The following is a 19,030-nucleotide window of genomic DNA, read 5'->3' as shown; positions in this document are numbered from 1 at the left end:
GGAAGCTTAAAAGTTGCAAAGGAAATGGGGAGGGAGGGGGGGTTTTGCCTGGCTACTGTGCCCAGGTTAATGAAGCCATATTGTTGACAAAAAAGGCCTCCAAGAGTAAATTAATCCATACAGCCGAATAATAATTTATCATAGATCAATAATTTCTTAACATAAATATATTTCATATCAATACCCTATAGATAAGGATTTCCTTTGATTACATATTCATAACGCATTCATTACATCTATAAGCGTTTCATTTTTGTCTTATAACAGGTCATAACGGCATTATTAAAAGGTTAATGAAATATATCCACAGCGCATTCATGTCATGCTATGCAAGAGCTCATATTTAGGTATCTTAATAGATTAATTATTTAAATTATTATGGCTGTTCTCAAAAGTATACCAGTGTTAATGAATATGCCTAAAGGCCAAACCAAGTTTTGAAAATGATGCTGATAGACTTTACAATCCCATTTCCCCTACCGGCCGGTATAGGCCCCTTTCTTACCTTCTTCTTCTTCTCACTGAGGTCGACAGTGCATGAAGATCACCACAGGGTTGAATCCTCAGGGTAAATTTTACGGATCAAATCATGTAGTTGAGGGTCATAACTCTTTTGTAACTCATTAACAGCCCTCCTCCACATCACAATTAAGTTGTTCATACTGGTCTATAAACACACACATGAAGGGTATACAGTGTATGTATGAATTATATGCAGTCAAACTAAAGTCAAACCTACTGTATTTTCCCATTCATAAAGCATTTATAGTTAAGCACTTCATGGTAATTAACACTGATCTATAACACCAACATTAAAAGGTCTATGTTTGAATTATACGCAGTCAATGTACTGTCATTCCAATTTTCCCATTCATTAAGAATGTATAAAGCATTTATAAACATGCCACACTTATCAAAAAGAATACAGACACAACACAGAATGTTAAAGGAAATATGAACATTATAATAAAATGTTCCAGATGTAGCACAGAAAACAATTTCTGAGCTTATCACCGAAGAATCCTACTATTAACATTTTTCAGTTTGACTATTCTTGAATAGATTTAACAAATAAAATAATTAAAATTCAATTCCCCATTTCAGAGTAAAAATAACTACAGTGGCTTGCGAAAGTATTCACCCCCCCTTGGCATTTTTCCTATTTTACAATTACATAATTAAAATGTGTTGTAGACTAAATAATGAATAGGGCTGTCTGGTAGCCTCAATAAATAGACAAAAGATGTGTAGTTAAACTTCATTGCATGTACAGATTCATTTTTTAATTGACTTTAATTTATTTTTTGACTCGACTTGGTCTTAGAATGCACAACTTGGACTTGACTCGAGACTCGACCTCGGACCTTGTGACTCAAATCATGTCTTGGTCCCACCTCTGCGTTTTACTCACTAAAATAGTTATTGGTATAAGTCTGACATGGGGAATTGAATTTGAATGAAAAGTCAAACTGAAAAAAGTCAATAGTAGGATTCTTCGGCGATGTCCTTAGTAATTGTTTTCTGTGCTCCATCTGGAAAATGTTCATCTTTCCTTTAACATTCTGTGTTGTTTCCATATAGTGTCCAAGTGCGTGTCCAAGTGAGACATGTTTATAAATGCTTTATAACAATTGAAATGACAGTAAATTGACTGCATAGAATTCATACATAGACCTTTAATGTTAGTGTTACAGATCAGTGGCAAACTGCACAGCTAATTACCATGAAGTGCTTAGCTATAAATGCTTTATGAATGGGAAAATACAGTAGGTTTGACTTTACTTTGAGTGCATAGAATTCATACATATACCAGAGTTCAGGTGGGCTTTCGTGCTTCAGCCAACAAAGGAAAGTAGGGGTGCTCAATAACAAATGGCCAAAATCATGCAGAAGGGCTGACCAAGAAACACTTCCATAAGGACTCATTTGAGGTAGAAAGGAGTTGGAGCACTCAACAACAAAAAAGCAGAGATGTATTTATTTTAGCTCATTTTAATCCATTGTACAGGATGTGAATAGGTGACTGACGTTTCGACGTCAAGCTGAGATCTTTCTCAGAGTGACCTGACCATTGCACTTAGCTCCTTTTTATAGCCTAGTGGCCCATTGAGACACAACAATGTAAGAAAATAATCATTAGACACTGTGGATGCTAAGAAGCTAAACTATGATTTTTCTATAATGTTGTTGCGTAGATTTTTTGTGTCTCTGGATTCAAAAACACCCAAGATTACCTATGAATATTTTGACATCACCTATTGATTAACGAGACACACCATTTCTTGTATTATTAGTATTATTTTGTGCTATAATTTGCCATTTACCTTTAAACATATTATAAATTATTATTTACTTACATTCTAACATTTGAGGCCCCAGGACTGAGTTTGGGAAACCCTGAGATAAGTATTCAACCCCCTGAGTCAACGCATGTTAGAATCACCTTTGGCAGTCACCTTTGGAATCACCTTTGGCAGTCTTTCTGTGTAAGTCTCTAAAAGCTTTCCACACTAGTATTGTGCAACATTTACCCATTATTCTTTTCAAAATTCTTCAAGCTCTGTCAAATTGGTTGTTGATCATTGTTAATCAACAATTTTCAGGTTTTGCTTTAGATTTTCTAGCAGATTTAAGTGAAAACTGTAACTCGGCAACTCAGGAACATTCACTGTCTTCTTGGTAAGCAACTCCAGTGTAGATTTGGCCTTGTGTTTTAGGTTATTGCCCTGCTGAAAGGTGAATTCATCTCCCAGTGTCTGGTGGAAAGCAGACTGAACCAGGTTTCCTCTAGGATTTTGCCTGTGCTTAGCTTCATTCCGTTTCTTTTTTATCCTGAAAAACTCCCCTGTCCTTAACGATTACAAGCATACCCATAACATGATGCAGCCACCACTATACTTAAAAATATGGAGAATGGTAGGCTTGGGCGATATACCGTATATACCATATATCGGGGTATTTGGAAATAGACACAGGATGGTTTTTAAATAACGTCAATACCGTTAAAACTATTTCTTTGACATTTTTCACAACATTTTATAGCTACTTTTTAAAGTAAATACCTGCAGTCAACTTGTGCAATACATTAGGAGATAAAGCAGATCGCATTCTTCATTTCACCCGTCACATTATTTCACATTATGAAGCATACCGTAGTTCCCCAGAACAATTGAGCCAATCACGTGTTTGTTTGTAAATAGCACAACGGGAGAAAGCAGGAGCAGGTGAGTCCAGCTGTGTATTGTCAGGGGTCGCGTTTTATATTGAAAGTCAACATCGTTTTTTTGCTTCAATAAACTGATCAGGGACGTGCAACTACAGTTTTCCTTCACAAAAAATACATTAATGCAACACATTCGGCAGAAAAAAGCTTCATTTTCATCAGATGACAACAGAAGTGACATGCTATTTGGCTGGCAGCCACACAACTAAATGAGCTTACAATGAAAAAGCAAGGTATTTTTTGCAAAAACGATGCATGACCATCATATTTCTAATGTTTGTCATAGAAAGAAAGAATGTAGCCAGTTACATTTCCTAATGTTTTGTTTAATCTTGCATATTATCTGAGAAAAGTAGGCTGGCACACTGAGAAAAGCACCAGAGAAAAGTAGCTCCACATCAGTCAGAGTGCTGTCTGCTGATAAAATGCCCGTTTGTGAATTCCCATCCGAGTGGAGAAGTGCAAATAAAGCACAAACTGTGTCTGATGCTGAGCAGAAATTACAATAAGAAGCATTTTAGTTCTGTGTAGATTTCCTGTGTGAAAAATGAAGAATTCTGCTTAAATGCTACCCCTAAGTTTAACTTGCTAGTTATCTAAGTAAGTGGCTGAATGAATAAGGTGACGGGGCATCGTATTGTGTTAACCTTCTGTCGTGTTTGAGAAGTCAAAGCCCTTTGGATGATCTGTACAGCTGCCACTGCTATCTTTTGATTTCCTTGCATTTGTTCTCCTCTCCGTTCTCAGCTAGTCTGCTCCTCCCCCATCTTCTCCGGTGTGCAGGTCCACCATCTTCTCCGAGCAGAGCAGGCAGGCCAAACTCCACACAGACACAGCATGTTTACACATGCTGCTCCAGAGCAACTACTGTTCGTTCTTCTTTCAGACAAGCATGCATCAAAACTTTGTTCATTTGCACAATGTCTCTCATTCACATTCGCTTGGCACACCTGTATTTGGGGAGTTTCTCACATTCATCTCTGCAGATCCTCTCAAGCTCTGTCAGGTTGGATGGGGAGCGTTGCTGCACAGCTATTTTCAGGTCTCTCCAGAGATGTTCGATCGGGTTCAAGTCCGGGCTCTGTCTGAACATTCAGAGACTTGTCCCGAAGCCATTTCTGCGTTGTCTTGGCTGTGTGCTTAGGGTTGTTGTCCTGTTGGAAGGTGAACCTTTGCCCCAGTCTGAGGCGCTGAGTGCTCTGGAGCAGGTTTTCATCAAGGATCTTTCTGTACTTTGCTTAGTTCATCTTTCCCTTGATCCTGACTAGTCTCCCAGTCTCTGCCGCTGAAAAACATCCCCACAGCATGATGCTTCCACCACCATGCTTCACCAAAGGAATGGTGCCAGGTTTCCTCCAGATGTGACGCTTGGCATTCAGGCCAAAGAGTTCAATCTTGGCTTCATCAGACCAGAGAACCTTGTTTCTCATGGTCTGAGAGTCTTTAGGTGCCTTTTGGCAAACTCCAAGTGGGCTGTCATGTGCCTTTTACTGAGGAGTGGCTTCCGTCTGGCCACTCTACCATAAAGGCCTTATTGGTGGAGTGCTGCAGAGATGGTTGTCCTTCTGGAAGGTTCTCCCATCTCCACAGAGGTACTCTGGAGCTCTGTCAGAGTGACCATCGGGTTCTTGATCAACTCCCTGACCAAGGCCCTTCTCACCTGATTGCTCAGTTTGGCCGGGCGGCCAGCTCTAGGAAGAGTCTTGGTGGTTCCAAACTTCTTCCATTTAAGAATGATGGAGGCCACTGTGTTCTTGGGGACCTTCAATGCTGAAGAAATGTTTTGGTACCCTTCCCCAGATCGGTCCTCGACACAATCCTGTCTCGGAGCGCTACGGACAATTCCTTTGACCTCATGGCTTGGTTTTTGCTCTGACATGCGTTATCAACTGTGGGACCTTATATAGACAGGTGTGTGCCTTTCCAAATCATGTCCAATCAATTGAATTTACCACAAGTGGACTCACATCTCAAGTATGATCAATGGAAACAGGATGCACCTGAGCTACATTTCGAGTCTCATAGCGAAGGGTCTGAATACTTATGTAAATTAGGTATTTCTTTTAGTTCTTTTTTATGAATTTGCAAACATTTCTACAGACCTGTTTTTGCTTCGTCATTATGGGGTATTGTATGTATATTGATGAGGATTTTTATTTATTTAATCCATTTTAGAATAAGGCTATAACGTAACAAAATGTGGAAAAAGTCAAGGGGTCTGAATACTTTCCGAAGGCACTAGGTAGGAGCTACCGAATGGCATTTTGTGTGAGTTTGGACATTTCCAAGCGAATGTGAATGAGAGACATTGTGTAAATGAACAAAGTTTTGATGCATGCTTGTCTGAAGGAAGAACAGTCCTGGCTTTGGAGCAGCATGTGTAAACACGCTTTATGAGCTGGATTACCCGTCTTTGCAATTCATTTATTTTAGTTACCATATTTAGCTAGCAGCCTCCATGGAAATTCGCTATTACTTATGCTATTCTGGTAATAGACGCCGAATGGGCTTTTTTTTGGCGTAATACTTTAAATCCCAGGATGAGAGAAGGATGGTATGACAATATGCAAATGTGGCTACCGCCCAATCCTAGAGAGTGGTACTCAGTAATGTGTTGTATTGGTTTTGCCCCAAACATAACACTTTGTATATTCAGGACAAAATGTGTCAAAGCAATTACTTTAGTGCCTTGTTGCAAACAGGATGCATTTTTTTGAATATTTTTATCCTGTACAGGCTTCCTTCTTTTCACTCTTGTCAATTAGGTTAGTATTGTGGCGTAACTACAATGTTGTTGATCCATCCTCAGTTTTCTCCTATTACAGCCATTAAACTCTAACTGTTTTAAAGTCACCATTGGCCTCATAGTGAAATCCCTCAGCGGTTTCCTTCCTCTCTGGCAACTGGGTTAGGAAGGACGCCTGCATCTTTGTAGTGACTGGGTGTATTGATACACCATCCAGCGTAATTAATAACTTCACCATGCTCAAAGGGATATTCAATGTCAAGTCACCTGTGAGATAAAATAAACCAATCTCTGCTTTCTAACTCAAATTAGTCCTTTTGGAAGTTTTTCTTGGTAAGCCCTTCTCATACATAGACCCTTCATGTGTGTGTTATAGACCAGTATGACCAATTTAGGCCTAATTGTGATGTGGAGGAGGGCTGTTAATGAGTTACGAAAGTTATGATATGACCCTCAACTACACGATTTGATCCACAAAATGTACCCTTAGGATTCAACCCTGTGGTGATATTCATGCACCATTGACCTCAGAGAGAAGAAGGATAAGGTAAGTCACGGGCCTGCACCCGTGGTGGGTAAAATGGGGCTGGTACAGGCTATATATCAGCATAATTTTCTAAACGTCCTTTGGCCTTTTGGCATATTTACTAACACTTGTATGGCAGAAGCACACTTTTGAGAACAGCCATAATGATGACACTACGCTGTCATTGTAATGATGTATCTATTAAGATATCTAAATATGTGCTATAGACATGCTATGGATATATTTCATTAACCTTTAATAATGCGGTTGGGACCTGTTAAACCACATTCATGAAATGCTTATAGATGTGTAATAAATGTGTTATGATATGATCCAAGTTTCTCATAATAGTAGAAACAACTGTCATTAATCACCCACGGACTGGTTCACAATAATGGAATATTCCACACTGACAGAGTTCCCGTGCATTGTTTCACGCGTTTCAGCAATGAGGCGCTTTCAAAGCGGGACAGAGAAAAGGAAAAATAAACTAGAGATTTAATTTTAACAGAAAAATGATCGAAGATAATGCATTTCTTTAGTAAAAAAACAGGTACTGCTAGTAATACTGCCATCGTCGTAGAGGCAGAGGACATGTATGTGTAGCCCATGTATTTGATGCTGTCTGGCCAAAATAACATAGGCTACATATAGTAAGACAGAGGGGTGCTGTTTCGCTCGCTCTGATGCTTTTTCCGGTGAGATCGTTTCAGCCACTTGCGAATTCATGGAGAGTTGGCAGGTGCACAGTGCACTGTTATGTTCCAATCTCTTTTTGGGCTTAGTTGTGGTAAATCTGCAGTGTACAAATTATTGTCAGCATTGGGATTGACTGAAGATCAATGTTAAAATAAGTAGGGATTGATTGATGCTCAATGTTAAATTATAATCTCCCTACCATCATAACTAAGCCAATACGACACCAATGTCGATGAAAATTCGCGAATCACCTTGATTGGAGGTTGACAACACACTCTCTGCCTCTGTCATGAGCAGTCCGGCCGTTACTGAGAACCACATTCCGGGTCCTTAGCATTAAGAAAAAAAATATATATTCTTGCCCCGACCTTGCTCTATATCTACGTGATGGATAAGAACAAGATTACAGCATCCATAAAGTGACAATTAATAATAGTCCAAGTCAACGACTGATAAGAAGTAATCAGGTAGGCCTATTTTATGACTTTTCCACTGGATCAGAGCATGACATTTTTCCCTTTCACGCTGAGTGGTTATCGAAAGGGAGAGAGCTGGAAAGATTTTTCAAATACATTGAGGAACTATTGTAATTCTCAATGGATGTAAAAAAAAAGACTTCATTTGCTTGCTGTTTGAGGTGAAGAAAACATTACTTTGAGAAGCTCCACAGGTCATTTGTGGTGGTCCGTTAAGCCAATCAGAAATACTATCAGATCCCCAAATGGGCACATTTATATGCCTATATTTGTGCGCAGGCCAGGTAGCCTATAGGCCAACTTCTAGGCCAGGTAGCCTATAGGCCTACTTCTATGCGTGCGCGTCCTTACTCAACATTGACAGGAGAACTCCAAACAAAAGATGACTAAATTGGCAACTCGTAAATGGAATGAAATAAACCAAAACTTTGTTGTGCACTCCGCAAACAATGTGTCCACTCTGACAATGATAATGGGAAGACTGGAATAATAATATTGAATGCATTAACATAAATGACCGTAACCAAAGTAACAAACATAGTAGATTATAAATTATAGGAATTTTCGGTAAATGTACTACTGGTGATATATGTAATGGGGAATTTATATACACTAACAATCAAACGCAAACAATTCACACAATGAAGTTATGAAACAATGAATGTGCACAAATTGGCGGGAGAGAGCACATTCTGGAGATAGAAGTGCATTGTGCATCTGGGCACATGGTCAATCCAATGTCTGCATTGGCCATGCAGTATTTACAGTGATACGGACTCAGCAGAAGTCAGGGCATTCATACTTATTGCGCTTCGCAGAGCAGTGCAGAGCTGTTGTCAAGGAAGTGAGTTTGTGTTTTCTACAAGATGTACCGCCCCCACCTACCGTCAACCAATCATGTCAATGTGGAGCTATACAGAGCACAACGCATTGTTACAACATTTGGAAGGCGCATGGCGATGCAGTACAGAGCTCGATTTGGCCTCTCCATGCCCCGCAATTGCGTCACACCCTCCATTTGGAGCCTCCAACCACATTTTTGGATCAAGCATAAAGTGGCTTTTAGTCTAGGCCTACGCAATGGATTAGTTCACTGAGATGGGCGCAAATATACACTACCGGTCAAAAGTTTCAGAACACCTACTCATTCAAGGGTTTTTCTTTATTTTTACTATTTTCCACATTGTAGAATAATAGTGAAGACATCAAAACGATGAAATAACATATGGAATCATGTAGTAACCAACAGTGTTAAACAAACAATTCTTCAAATAGCCACCCTTTGCCTTGATGACAGTTTTGCACACTCTTGGCATTCTCTCAACCAGCTTCATTAGGCAGTCACTGGGAATGAATTTCAATTAACAGGTGTGCCTTGTTATAAGTTAACTTGTGGAATTTCTTTCCTTTTTAATGCGTTTGAGCCAATCAGATCTGTTGTGACAAGGTAGGGGGGTTATACAGAAGATAGCCCTATTTGGTAAAAGACCACGTCCATATTATGGCAAGAACACCTCAAATAAGCAAAGAGAAACGACAGTCCATCATTCATTTAAGACATGAAGTTCAGTCAATACGGAACATTTCAAAAACTTTAAAAACGTTTATTCAAGTGCAGTCGCAAAAACCATCAAGCGCTATGATGAAACTGGCTCTCATGAGGACTGCCACAGGAATGGAAGACCCAGAGTTACCTCTGCTGCAGAGGATAAGTTAATTAGAGTTACCAGCTCAAATAAATGCTTCACAGAGTTCAAGTAACAGACACATCTCAATGTCAACTGTTCAGAGGGGACTGCGTGAATCAGGCCTTCATGGTCGAATTGCTACAAAGAAACCACTACTAAAAGGACACCAATAAGAAGAAGAGACTTGCTTGGGCCAAGAAATATGAGCAATGGACATTAGACTGGTGGAAATGTGTCCTTTGGTCTGGAATCCAAATTCGAGATTTTTGGTTCCAACCACTATGTCTTTGTGAGACGCGATGTGGGTGAACGGATGATTTCCGCATGTGTATTTCCCACCGTAAAGCATGGAGGAGGAGGTGTTATGGGGTGGGGGTGCTTTGCTGGTGACACAGTCTGTGATTTATTTAGAATTCAAGGCACACTTAACCAGCATGGCTACCACAGCATTCTGCAGCGATACGCCATCCCATCTGGTTTGGGCTTAGTGGGACTATCATTTGTTTTTCAACAGGACAATGACCCAACACTGTGTAAGGGCTATTTTACCAAGAAGGAGAGTGATGGAGTGCTGCATCAGATGACCTGGCCTCCACAATCCCCCGACATCAACCAAATTGAGATGGTTTGGGATGAGTCGGACCGCAGAGTGAAGGAAAAGCAGCCAACAAGTGCTCAGCATACGTGGAAACTCCTTCAAGACTGTTGGAAAAGCATTCGAGAGAATGCCAAGAGTGTGCAAAGCTTTCATCAAGGCAAAAGGGTGGCTATTTGAAGAATCTCAAATATATGTAGATTTGTTTAACACTTGTTTGGTTACTACATGATTCCATATGTGTTATTTCATAGTTTTGATGTCTTCACTATTATTCTACAATGTAGAAAATAGTAAAAATAAAGAAAAACCCTTGAATGAGTAGGTGTTCTAAAACTTTGACCGGTAGACTATATACACTACCGTTCAAAAGTTTGGGGTCACTTAGAAATGTCCTTGTTTTCCATGAAAACATACCTGAAATGAGTTTGAATAGGAAATATAGCAAAATGAATAGGAAATGTAGTCATTGACAAGGTTAGAAATAATGATTTTTAATATAAATAATAATTGTGTCCTTCAAACTTTGCTTTCGTCAAAGAATCCTCCATTTGCAGCAATTACAGCCTTGCAGACCTTTGGCATTCTAGTTGTCAATTTGTTGAGGTAATCTGAAGAGATTTCACCCCATGCTTCCTAAAGCACCTCCCACAAGTTGGATTGGCTTGATGGGCACTTCTTACGTACCATACGGTCAAGCTGCTCCCACAACAGCTCAATAGCACCTTACCGATCACCGATCACTGCACATGTACACAGCCAATCTGAAATTAGCCCACCCAACTACCTCATCCCTATATTGTTATTTATTTTGCTCTTTTGCACATCTAGCATTCTAGTGTTAATACTAATTGTAATTATTTTGCACTATAGCCTATTTATTGCCTTACCTCCATAACTTGCTACATTTGCACACACTGTATATATATTTTCGGTTGTATTTTTTGACTTTATGTATTTTTTTACCCCATATGTAACTCTGTGTTGTTGTTTTTATCGCACTGCTTTGCTTTATCTTGGCCAGGTCGCAGTTGTAAATGAGAACTTGTTCTCAACTGGCTTACCTGGTTAAATAAAGGTTAAATAAAAAAAGAAAATAAAAAGATCCGGTGACTGTGCAGGCCACTCCATTATAGACAGAATACCAGCTGACTGCTTCTTCCCTAAATAGTTATTGCATAGTTTGGAGCTGTGCTTTGGGTCATTGTCCTGTTGTAGGAGGAAATTGGCTCCAATCAAGCGCCGTCCACAGGGTGATAGCCTTCCTTCTTCAAGATCCCTTTTACTCTGTACAAATCTCCCACTTTACCACCACCAAAGCACCCCCAGACCATCACATTGCCTCCACCATGCTTGACAGATGGCATCAAGCACTCCTCCAGAAGTCGCCTCTTCACTGGTGACGTTGAGACTGGTGTTTTGTGGGTCCTATTTAATGAAGCTGCCAGTTGAGGACCTGTGAGGCGTCTGTTTCTCAAACTAGATTTGTCCTCTTGCTCAGTTGTGCACCGGGGCCTCCCACTCCTCTTTCTATTCTGGTTAGAGCCAGTTTGCGCTGTTCTGTGAAGGGAGAAGTACACAGCGTTGTACGAGATCTTCAGTTTCTTGGCAATTTCTCGCATGGAATAGCCTTCATTTCTCATAACAAGAATAGACTGACGAGTTTCAGAAGAAAGTTATTTTGTTTCTGGCCATTTTGATTCTGTAATCGAACCCACAATTGCTGATGCTCCAGATACTCAACTAGTCTCAAGAAGGCCAGTTGTATTGCTTCTTTAATCAGCACAACAGTTTTCAGCTGTTCTAACATAATTGCAAAAGGTTTTCTAATGATCAATTAGCCTTTTAAAATGATAAACTTGGATTAGCAAACACAACGTGCAATTGGAACACAGGACTGATGGTTGCTGATAATGGGCCTCTGTACGCCTATGTAGATATTCCATTACAAATCAGCTGTTTACAACATTAACAATGTCTACACTGTATTTCTGATCAATTTGATGTTATTTTAATGGACAAAAAAAATGATTTTCTTTCGAAAACAAGTAGTTAATGTAGTTAATATTTTTGTTAATGCTCGAATAAAACAATCTCGGTCGACCAACAGCCTAACGACCAAACAATCGACCAGTCGACTAATTGGGGTCAGCCCTATTGCCCTAGTCGTTTGATGGGGAAACCATAATTGGGATAGGTTTTATCTGACCTGTTCAAACTTCAACATAGTACCTGTTTGTGTGTCAGATATTACCTATCCTAACTGCATTGGTAATAGAACAGTGACTATGAGTGTATGTGTTCACAGAAACATGTATGGAGCCAGCACATGGAGATTTGCAAGATGATGTGATGAATTCTAGACTGACAGACAGGCTTGATACTGATGTATCTGAATGGAGAAAGACCTGGCACTTGGCATAAACATTTTACATAACTTTTATACTTTTTGTATTATTGAATTGAAGGATATCAGTCAATATGTGGAAGGAGAAACCCTGTGTATTCCGTACCAGGACCAGAGAACTCCTGTTGTGTACGGGACACCACACAGGAAGGTATGACCACTCTGACATGCTTGCCAAAGTAGCCCCACTACCACCAGACAAAATGCCAATAGGCACAGTATTTGTATCGGCTGGGAATGACAATGAAAGGTGACATTGTTGTATTAGCAGGACACTGCTTCTATGGTATTATGGAAAGGGTTGTTGATTCTACATGGACCTGTTACTACATTTGAAACCCTTAGTTTAGAATATCTACATAAATTGAGCAACTGCATTCTTCTCATATTACTCTGTAGACTCCTGACCTATTCAAAGCTTCCTCCGGCATCTCACCACACATCTGTCTGTAGTTATTGAACTCAACCTGCAGGGGTTTGTTTGTTGTGATTGAGTGGGAGGGAAATAGCTGCGGGCAAGGTTCTGACCGATGATGGGTGTGTCTTGGTGGTGGCAAGGAAACACCCACATCAAACCATACCCCCAAGCCAACTCACGTTTGGCTTCTGTCATTTCTTGAGGAGCAAGCTTAACAACTAGGCAAAATCAGCGGGTGCAGTTCCCCTTTAACAGAAAATCACCTTCTGGTTGAAAAATCCATTTACATTAATAACAAAAAAATAAGTTTTAAGTGAGTAGTAGCTCATTGGTCATAAGCCACAATGCCTACTCCACCCATGAGCACCACAATGCCTACCCTCTCTCAAGGTTTTCCAGCAGACAGTTTTGACCTACAACAGTAGCTATGTTATTCTATTGTACTTCAAACAATGTGTTTGCAGGCTGTGTGTGTGTGTGTATGTACAGTGGGGAGAACAAGTATTTGATACACTGCCGATTTTGCAGGTTTTCCTACTTACAAAGCATGTAGAGGTCTGTAATTTTTATCATAGGTACACTTCAACTGTGAGAGACGGAATCTAAAACAAAAATCCAGAAAATCACATTGTATGATTTTTAAGTAATTAATTTGCATTTTATTGCATGACAATATTATTTGATACATCAGAAAAGCAGAACTTAATATTTGGTACAGAAACCTTTGTTTGCAATTACAGAGATCATACGTTTCCTGTAGGTCTTGACCAGGTTTGCACACACTGCAGCAGGGATTTTGGCCCACTCCTCCATACAGACCTTCTCCAGATCCTTTAGGTTTCGGGGCTGTCGCTGGGCAATACGGACTTTCAGCTCCCTCCAAAGATGTTCTATTGGGTTCAGGTCTGGAGACTGGCTAGGCCACTCCAGGACCTCGAGATGCTTCTTACGGAGCCACTCCTTAGTTGCCCTGGCTGTGTGTTTCGGGTCGTTGTCATGCTGGAAGACCCAGCCACCCATCTTCAATGCTCTTACTGAGGGAAGGAGGTTGTTGGCCAAGATCTTGCGATACAATGCACAATCCATCCTCTCCTCAATACGGTGCAGTCGTCCTGTCCCCTTTGCAGAAAAGCATCCCCAAAGAATGATGTTTCCACCTCCATGCTTCACGGTTGGGATGGTGTTCTTGGGGTTGTACTCATCCTTCTTCCTCCAAACACGGCGAGTGGAGTTTAGACCAAAAAGCTCTATTTTTGTCTCATCAGACCACATGACCTTCTCCCATTCCTCCTCTGGATCATCCAGATAGTCATTGGCAAACTTCAGACGGGCCTGGACATGCGCTGGCTTGAGCAGGGGGACCTTGCGTGCGCTGCAGGATTTTAATCCATGACAGCGTAGTGTGTTACTAATGGTTTTCTTTGAGACTGTGGTCCCAGCTCTCTTCAGGCCATTGACCAGGTCCTGCCGTGTAGTTCTGGGCTGATCCCTCACCTTCCTCATGATCATTGATGCCCCACGAGGTGAGATCTTGCATGGAGCCCCAGACCGAAGGTGATTGACCGTCATCTTGAACTTCTTCCATTTTCTAATAATTGCGCCAACAGTTATTGCCTTCTCACCAAGCTGCTTGCCTATTGTCCTGTAGCCCATTCCAGCCTTGTGCAGGTCTACAATTTTATCCCTGATGTCCTTACACAGCTCTCTGGTCTTGGCCATTGTGGAGAGGTTGGGGTCTGTTTGATTGAGTGTGTGGACAGGTGTCTTTTATACAGGTAACAAGTTCAAACAGGTGCAGTTAATACAGGTAATGAGTGGAGAACAGGAGGGCTTCTTAAAGAAAAACTAACAGGTCTGTGAGAGCCGGAATTCTTACTTGTTGGTAGGTGATCAAATACTTATGTCATGCAATAAAATGCAAATGAATTACTTAAAAATCATACAATGTGATTTTCTGGATTTTTGTTTTAGATTCTGTCTCTCACAGTTGAAGTGTACCTATGATAAAAAATTACAGACCTCTACATGCTTTGTAAGTAGGAAAACCTGCAAAATCAGCAGTGTATCAAATACTTGTTCTCCCCACTGTACGTATATACACACTGAACATAAATATAAACGCAACATGTAAAGTGTTGGTCCCATGTTTCATGAGCTGAAATAAAAAGATCCCAGAAATGTTCCATATGCACAAAAAGCTTATTTCTCTCAAATTCTGTGCACAATTTTGGTTACATCCCTGTTAGTGAGCATTTCTCCTTTGCCAAGATAATCCATCCACCTGACAGGTGTGGCATATCAAGATGCTGATTAAACAGCATGATCATTACACAGGTGCATCTTGTGCTGGGGACAATAAAAAGCCACTCTAAAATGTGCAGTTTGGTCTCACAACACAATGCTGCAGATATCTTAAGTTTAGGGGGAGCATGCAATTGGCATGCTGACTGCCCGAATGTCCACTAGAGCTGTTGCCAGATAATTTAATGTTCATTTCTCTACCATAAGCCGCCTCCAACATCATTTCAGAGAATTTGGAAGTACGTCCAACCGGCCTCACAACCGCAGACCATGTGTATCCACGCCTGCCCAGGACCTCCACATTCGGCTTCTTCACCTGCAGGATCGTTTGAGACCAGCCACCCGTACAGCGGATTAAATTCTGGGTTTGCACAATCGAAGAATTTCGGCACAAACTGTCAGATACCGTCTCAGGGACTTCAGTGGGCATCTCCTTAGAAAATGTGAAGAAATTAGCTCTTCACGGATGAATCCGGGTTTCAACTGTACCGGAGAGCGTGTGTCCTGGAAAGTTTGCTGTTACTTACAACAGTCATGCTAATCACATTAGCGCACGTTAGCTCAACCGTGCCGTATACGGGACACCGATCTCGTAGAGGTTAATAAACTGCCCATTGATCAGCACAGCAATTGATAAAACTGGACCATGTTTGCAAAACAAGTCTTTCTGAGGTTATGTCAATATTACACAGGTAAGCTAACGGTTACAGAAATCAGGAAGGCAGACAGGCTCTATAGACCTCATATATATATATATGAGTGACTGTGTCCAACACACCACCACATGGTGTTATGTTGGGCACCTACTGATCAAAACAAGATGTTATGAAAAATAAATAATTCTCAATGACATAAAAAGGTTTAAGGAAATACAGGCAGGCACCACATTACTACGAGACAAAACTGCCCGATCAATCAAGCATGATGGTCTTGTAAGTATAAAAGCAAAGCTTGTTTTCATATAATTTTCATATAATAAAAAAATATATTTAAAAGTCAGTGGAATGGGATTAGTGTGGTGTGTGAACTATCCAATACTCTAACTTGTATGTGGTACAAATCATGTTATTGTGGGAGCACCTCCTCTAAGAGAATGAATTAAGCTAATTGAGAAGGCTTGAATGCTAAGCAACCTGCATAAACATTGTTTAAAGTACAATAGACCAACATAGCAACAGTAGTTGGTCAAAGCTGTGTGGTGGAAAACCTTCGTGGAGTATGGGGTGGAGTAGGCTAGGAATTGTGGCTATGTTCTGGCCCCTGACCATCCGTTACTACAAAAATCGGGCCGCAGCTGAATCTAGTTGCCTACCACTACTATGTAATCTATCAGTTGCACCTGCTGCTACAATACAGAATACAGACAGGAAGGCACCATCAGACAGGTATCACCATCCAACCCCAATGGTTATTAGATTGGTTACGACGTAGCCTATAGGCCTAGCAGGCAATCATGTTCCAAACAGAATGATGTTTTCCTTGTCTCTCCTAGAACTGTCAATAGGTGTAGCCCACAAGTTGATTCACTGCCACCGGCGCAACCAAATATACACCAACCTGCTCTTTTCGTTTTTGCCAGCGACCGCATGGGCTTTCCTCCAGGATTTCACTCTCATCTTCACTCTCCTCCTCTTTCCCCTCGGACCCTGAATTGCTCTCCTGGACGGACATAGTCATTGTATTCCGTGTTTAATGTTATTTCCCCGTTGGTTTCACTCGAATGTAGCGCAAATGTCTGTGCAGTCTAGAGTCCCCGACAATACTGCTATAGTAAAGAGCTCAACACATCTTGCTGTGAGCACGGGGGTAAACCGTAGCAGTCAAAAATAAAGGTGTCATAAAACACCTTCGAAATGTACGCCTGATAAAGTAAAAATAAAAAGCTTCAATAAATTATGTAATAGTCGTGTTAATAGGCTAACCGCTCAACTGCATGCGAATTGTTGCTCCTATTATCCTTATTCACAAATGAAGAGCAAAATCATGGGGGGGGGGCAATGTATTGGAAAGGAGTTGTTTTCCGTTGCCTCCCTTTGTTTCGTTAATTACCTCTCCCATTGACCATATAAAGTATTATATATTTATTTTTTTACCTCTTCCAACACCATGCGTCATTGTTGTGGTTGGTTAATTTGCTTCTTCTTCTTCTGTGGATGTTATATGGCAGCTGGCAACCAGCTTTAAGGTGAGTTACCGCCACCAGCTGGACTGGAGTGTGGACCAGAGACAGTGAAGGTCTAAATCCAACCCAATAATCCCTAAAAAAAATGAAATACCTAATGAAATACTACATCCCTGAAGACTTCCCCAGCAGTTCACTTAATCCTAGCTCTTCAACCCCATTACTCCTCAAATCTAACAACAATCGCTCCCTTTCCCTCACATATTTCTGGCACTGAAATAGAACATGTTCTACTGTCTCAATCTCCTACTGACACTGAAAGTGATCACACCTCCCAGTCAGATGTTTCCCCACAAATGTCAAAGTACTATTGAGCCTTGTGTGTCCCAGTCTCGGCCTTGTGACTACACTTTCATCCCTTATCTCTCGGCCTGAGGACCTCCCTGCCCCCACCGTTTCCTGGATCTTATACAGGTGTCTTCCCTTTCTCTCCCTGTTCCACAACTCTTGCCATTTGTTTTTAACCACTGTTCTTATTAACCCCTTGGCTTCTGCTTTACTGATTGACAATTCCATCTCAACATTAGGATGTTTAAGAGCCTGCTTGGCGATAACATCCACCTCCTCATTCCCCTCTACTCCCACACCCAGAGGAACATCACAAATACCCCCATCTGTTTCACCCCATACAAGCACTACAAAACCTCATACAATACATCCAGTCTGCTCTGAGACATAAATTAATTTAAGATCATCAGTGTTGCACAGGAGTCAGAGCAGATGTCTACCCTGTCTGGCCACACCTCCTCCACCCACTCTGCAGCCAATAGTACGGCCAACAACTCCATTGTGTAAACAGATAAATGATCCGGTGCTCTTTTCGTCACTGCCACCTTAAACTCAGGAACACTAAAAGCTGCCCCTGTCCTCCCTGTTTTAGGGTCCTTAGATCCATCTGTGAATATATTCAAGGAAGCATTGTTTTGTGTTCTTAAATGTTCACTTACAACTGAATCTACTCCTTCCTCAACATCTCTTACCCTCTCAAGCAAGCCTAGATCTATCACTGGCTGAGGGAGAAACCAAGGTGGGATAGCAAGAAGAACCACAGAGGAGCTAATCTCCCTCCCAAACAATCTCTCTCGCCATGCAATTGCCTATCCACCCAAAGCTTGTATTCAGATTGTGTTCATGTTCGCAGCACTCTAGGAGTACGTTTTTTGTAGGATGTGTAACCATATGTCCTTCTAGATTTACCCAATATGCCATGGCTAGCTGTTGTCATTTTAACTTTAACAGCATCTCTACCAACTCTACCTGCATCGCTGCCACCGGGGAGGTCCTGAGTGCTCCACAACATTCTTAGGGCTTGGGCCTGGATAACATCTAGCTTTTTTAAAGATGTCTGAGCTGCTGATCCATATGCTATACTTCCATAATCCGGTGATGACCTTAACAGCGTTATATATATCATTTTCAATGCCATTCTATCTGCAACGCATCACATTCAATATTTTCTTTCCTTTAACAACTACTCTGTTAATATGCTCCGCCCATGTCATTTGAGTGTCAAACATGGCCCCCAGGAACCTAAACCCTCCCACCCTCTCCAGATTCCTTCCATACAACTTCAAGTATATTTCCTCCCCAATCTTCCTTCTAGAAAAAACACAGTCTGTGTTTTCTCAACTGAAAAGTTCAAGCCCCAGCTGAGGGATCACTGCTCAACTTCACTAATCGCTTCTTGAACTCTACTGGCTGTATGGGTAACATTTAACCCTCTCTTCCACAGTGCCCCATCATCCGCAAACAATGATCTCCCAATATCA

At 41.0% G+C, this 19,030-nt stretch overlaps 1 protein-coding gene across 1 annotated transcript in view; it reads right to left on the bottom strand.

Moving 5' to 3' along the window:
* LOC311109079 (nuclear receptor-binding protein 2-like) overlaps positions 1-16,756 on the bottom strand; it is a gene marked incomplete at its 5' end in the record, with an annotated part of 69,203 nt that extends 52,447 nt beyond the window's left edge. Inside the window, one exon of the mRNA XM_084151884.1 lies at positions 16,637-16,756. Within this exon, the coding sequence (XP_084008010.1) occupies positions 16,637-16,756 (120 nt within the window). The remainder of the gene's footprint in view (positions 1-16,636) is intronic.
* Positions 16,757-19,030: the final 2,274 nt, after the last annotated feature.

The sequence above is a fragment of the Coregonus lavaretus genome (genome assembly GCF_964263955.1).
Source record: "Coregonus lavaretus genome assembly, chromosome: 34".
Lineage (NCBI taxonomy): Eukaryota > Metazoa > Chordata > Actinopteri > Salmoniformes > Salmonidae > Coregonus > Coregonus lavaretus.
This window is presented reverse-complemented; position numbering and strand designations above follow the sequence as displayed.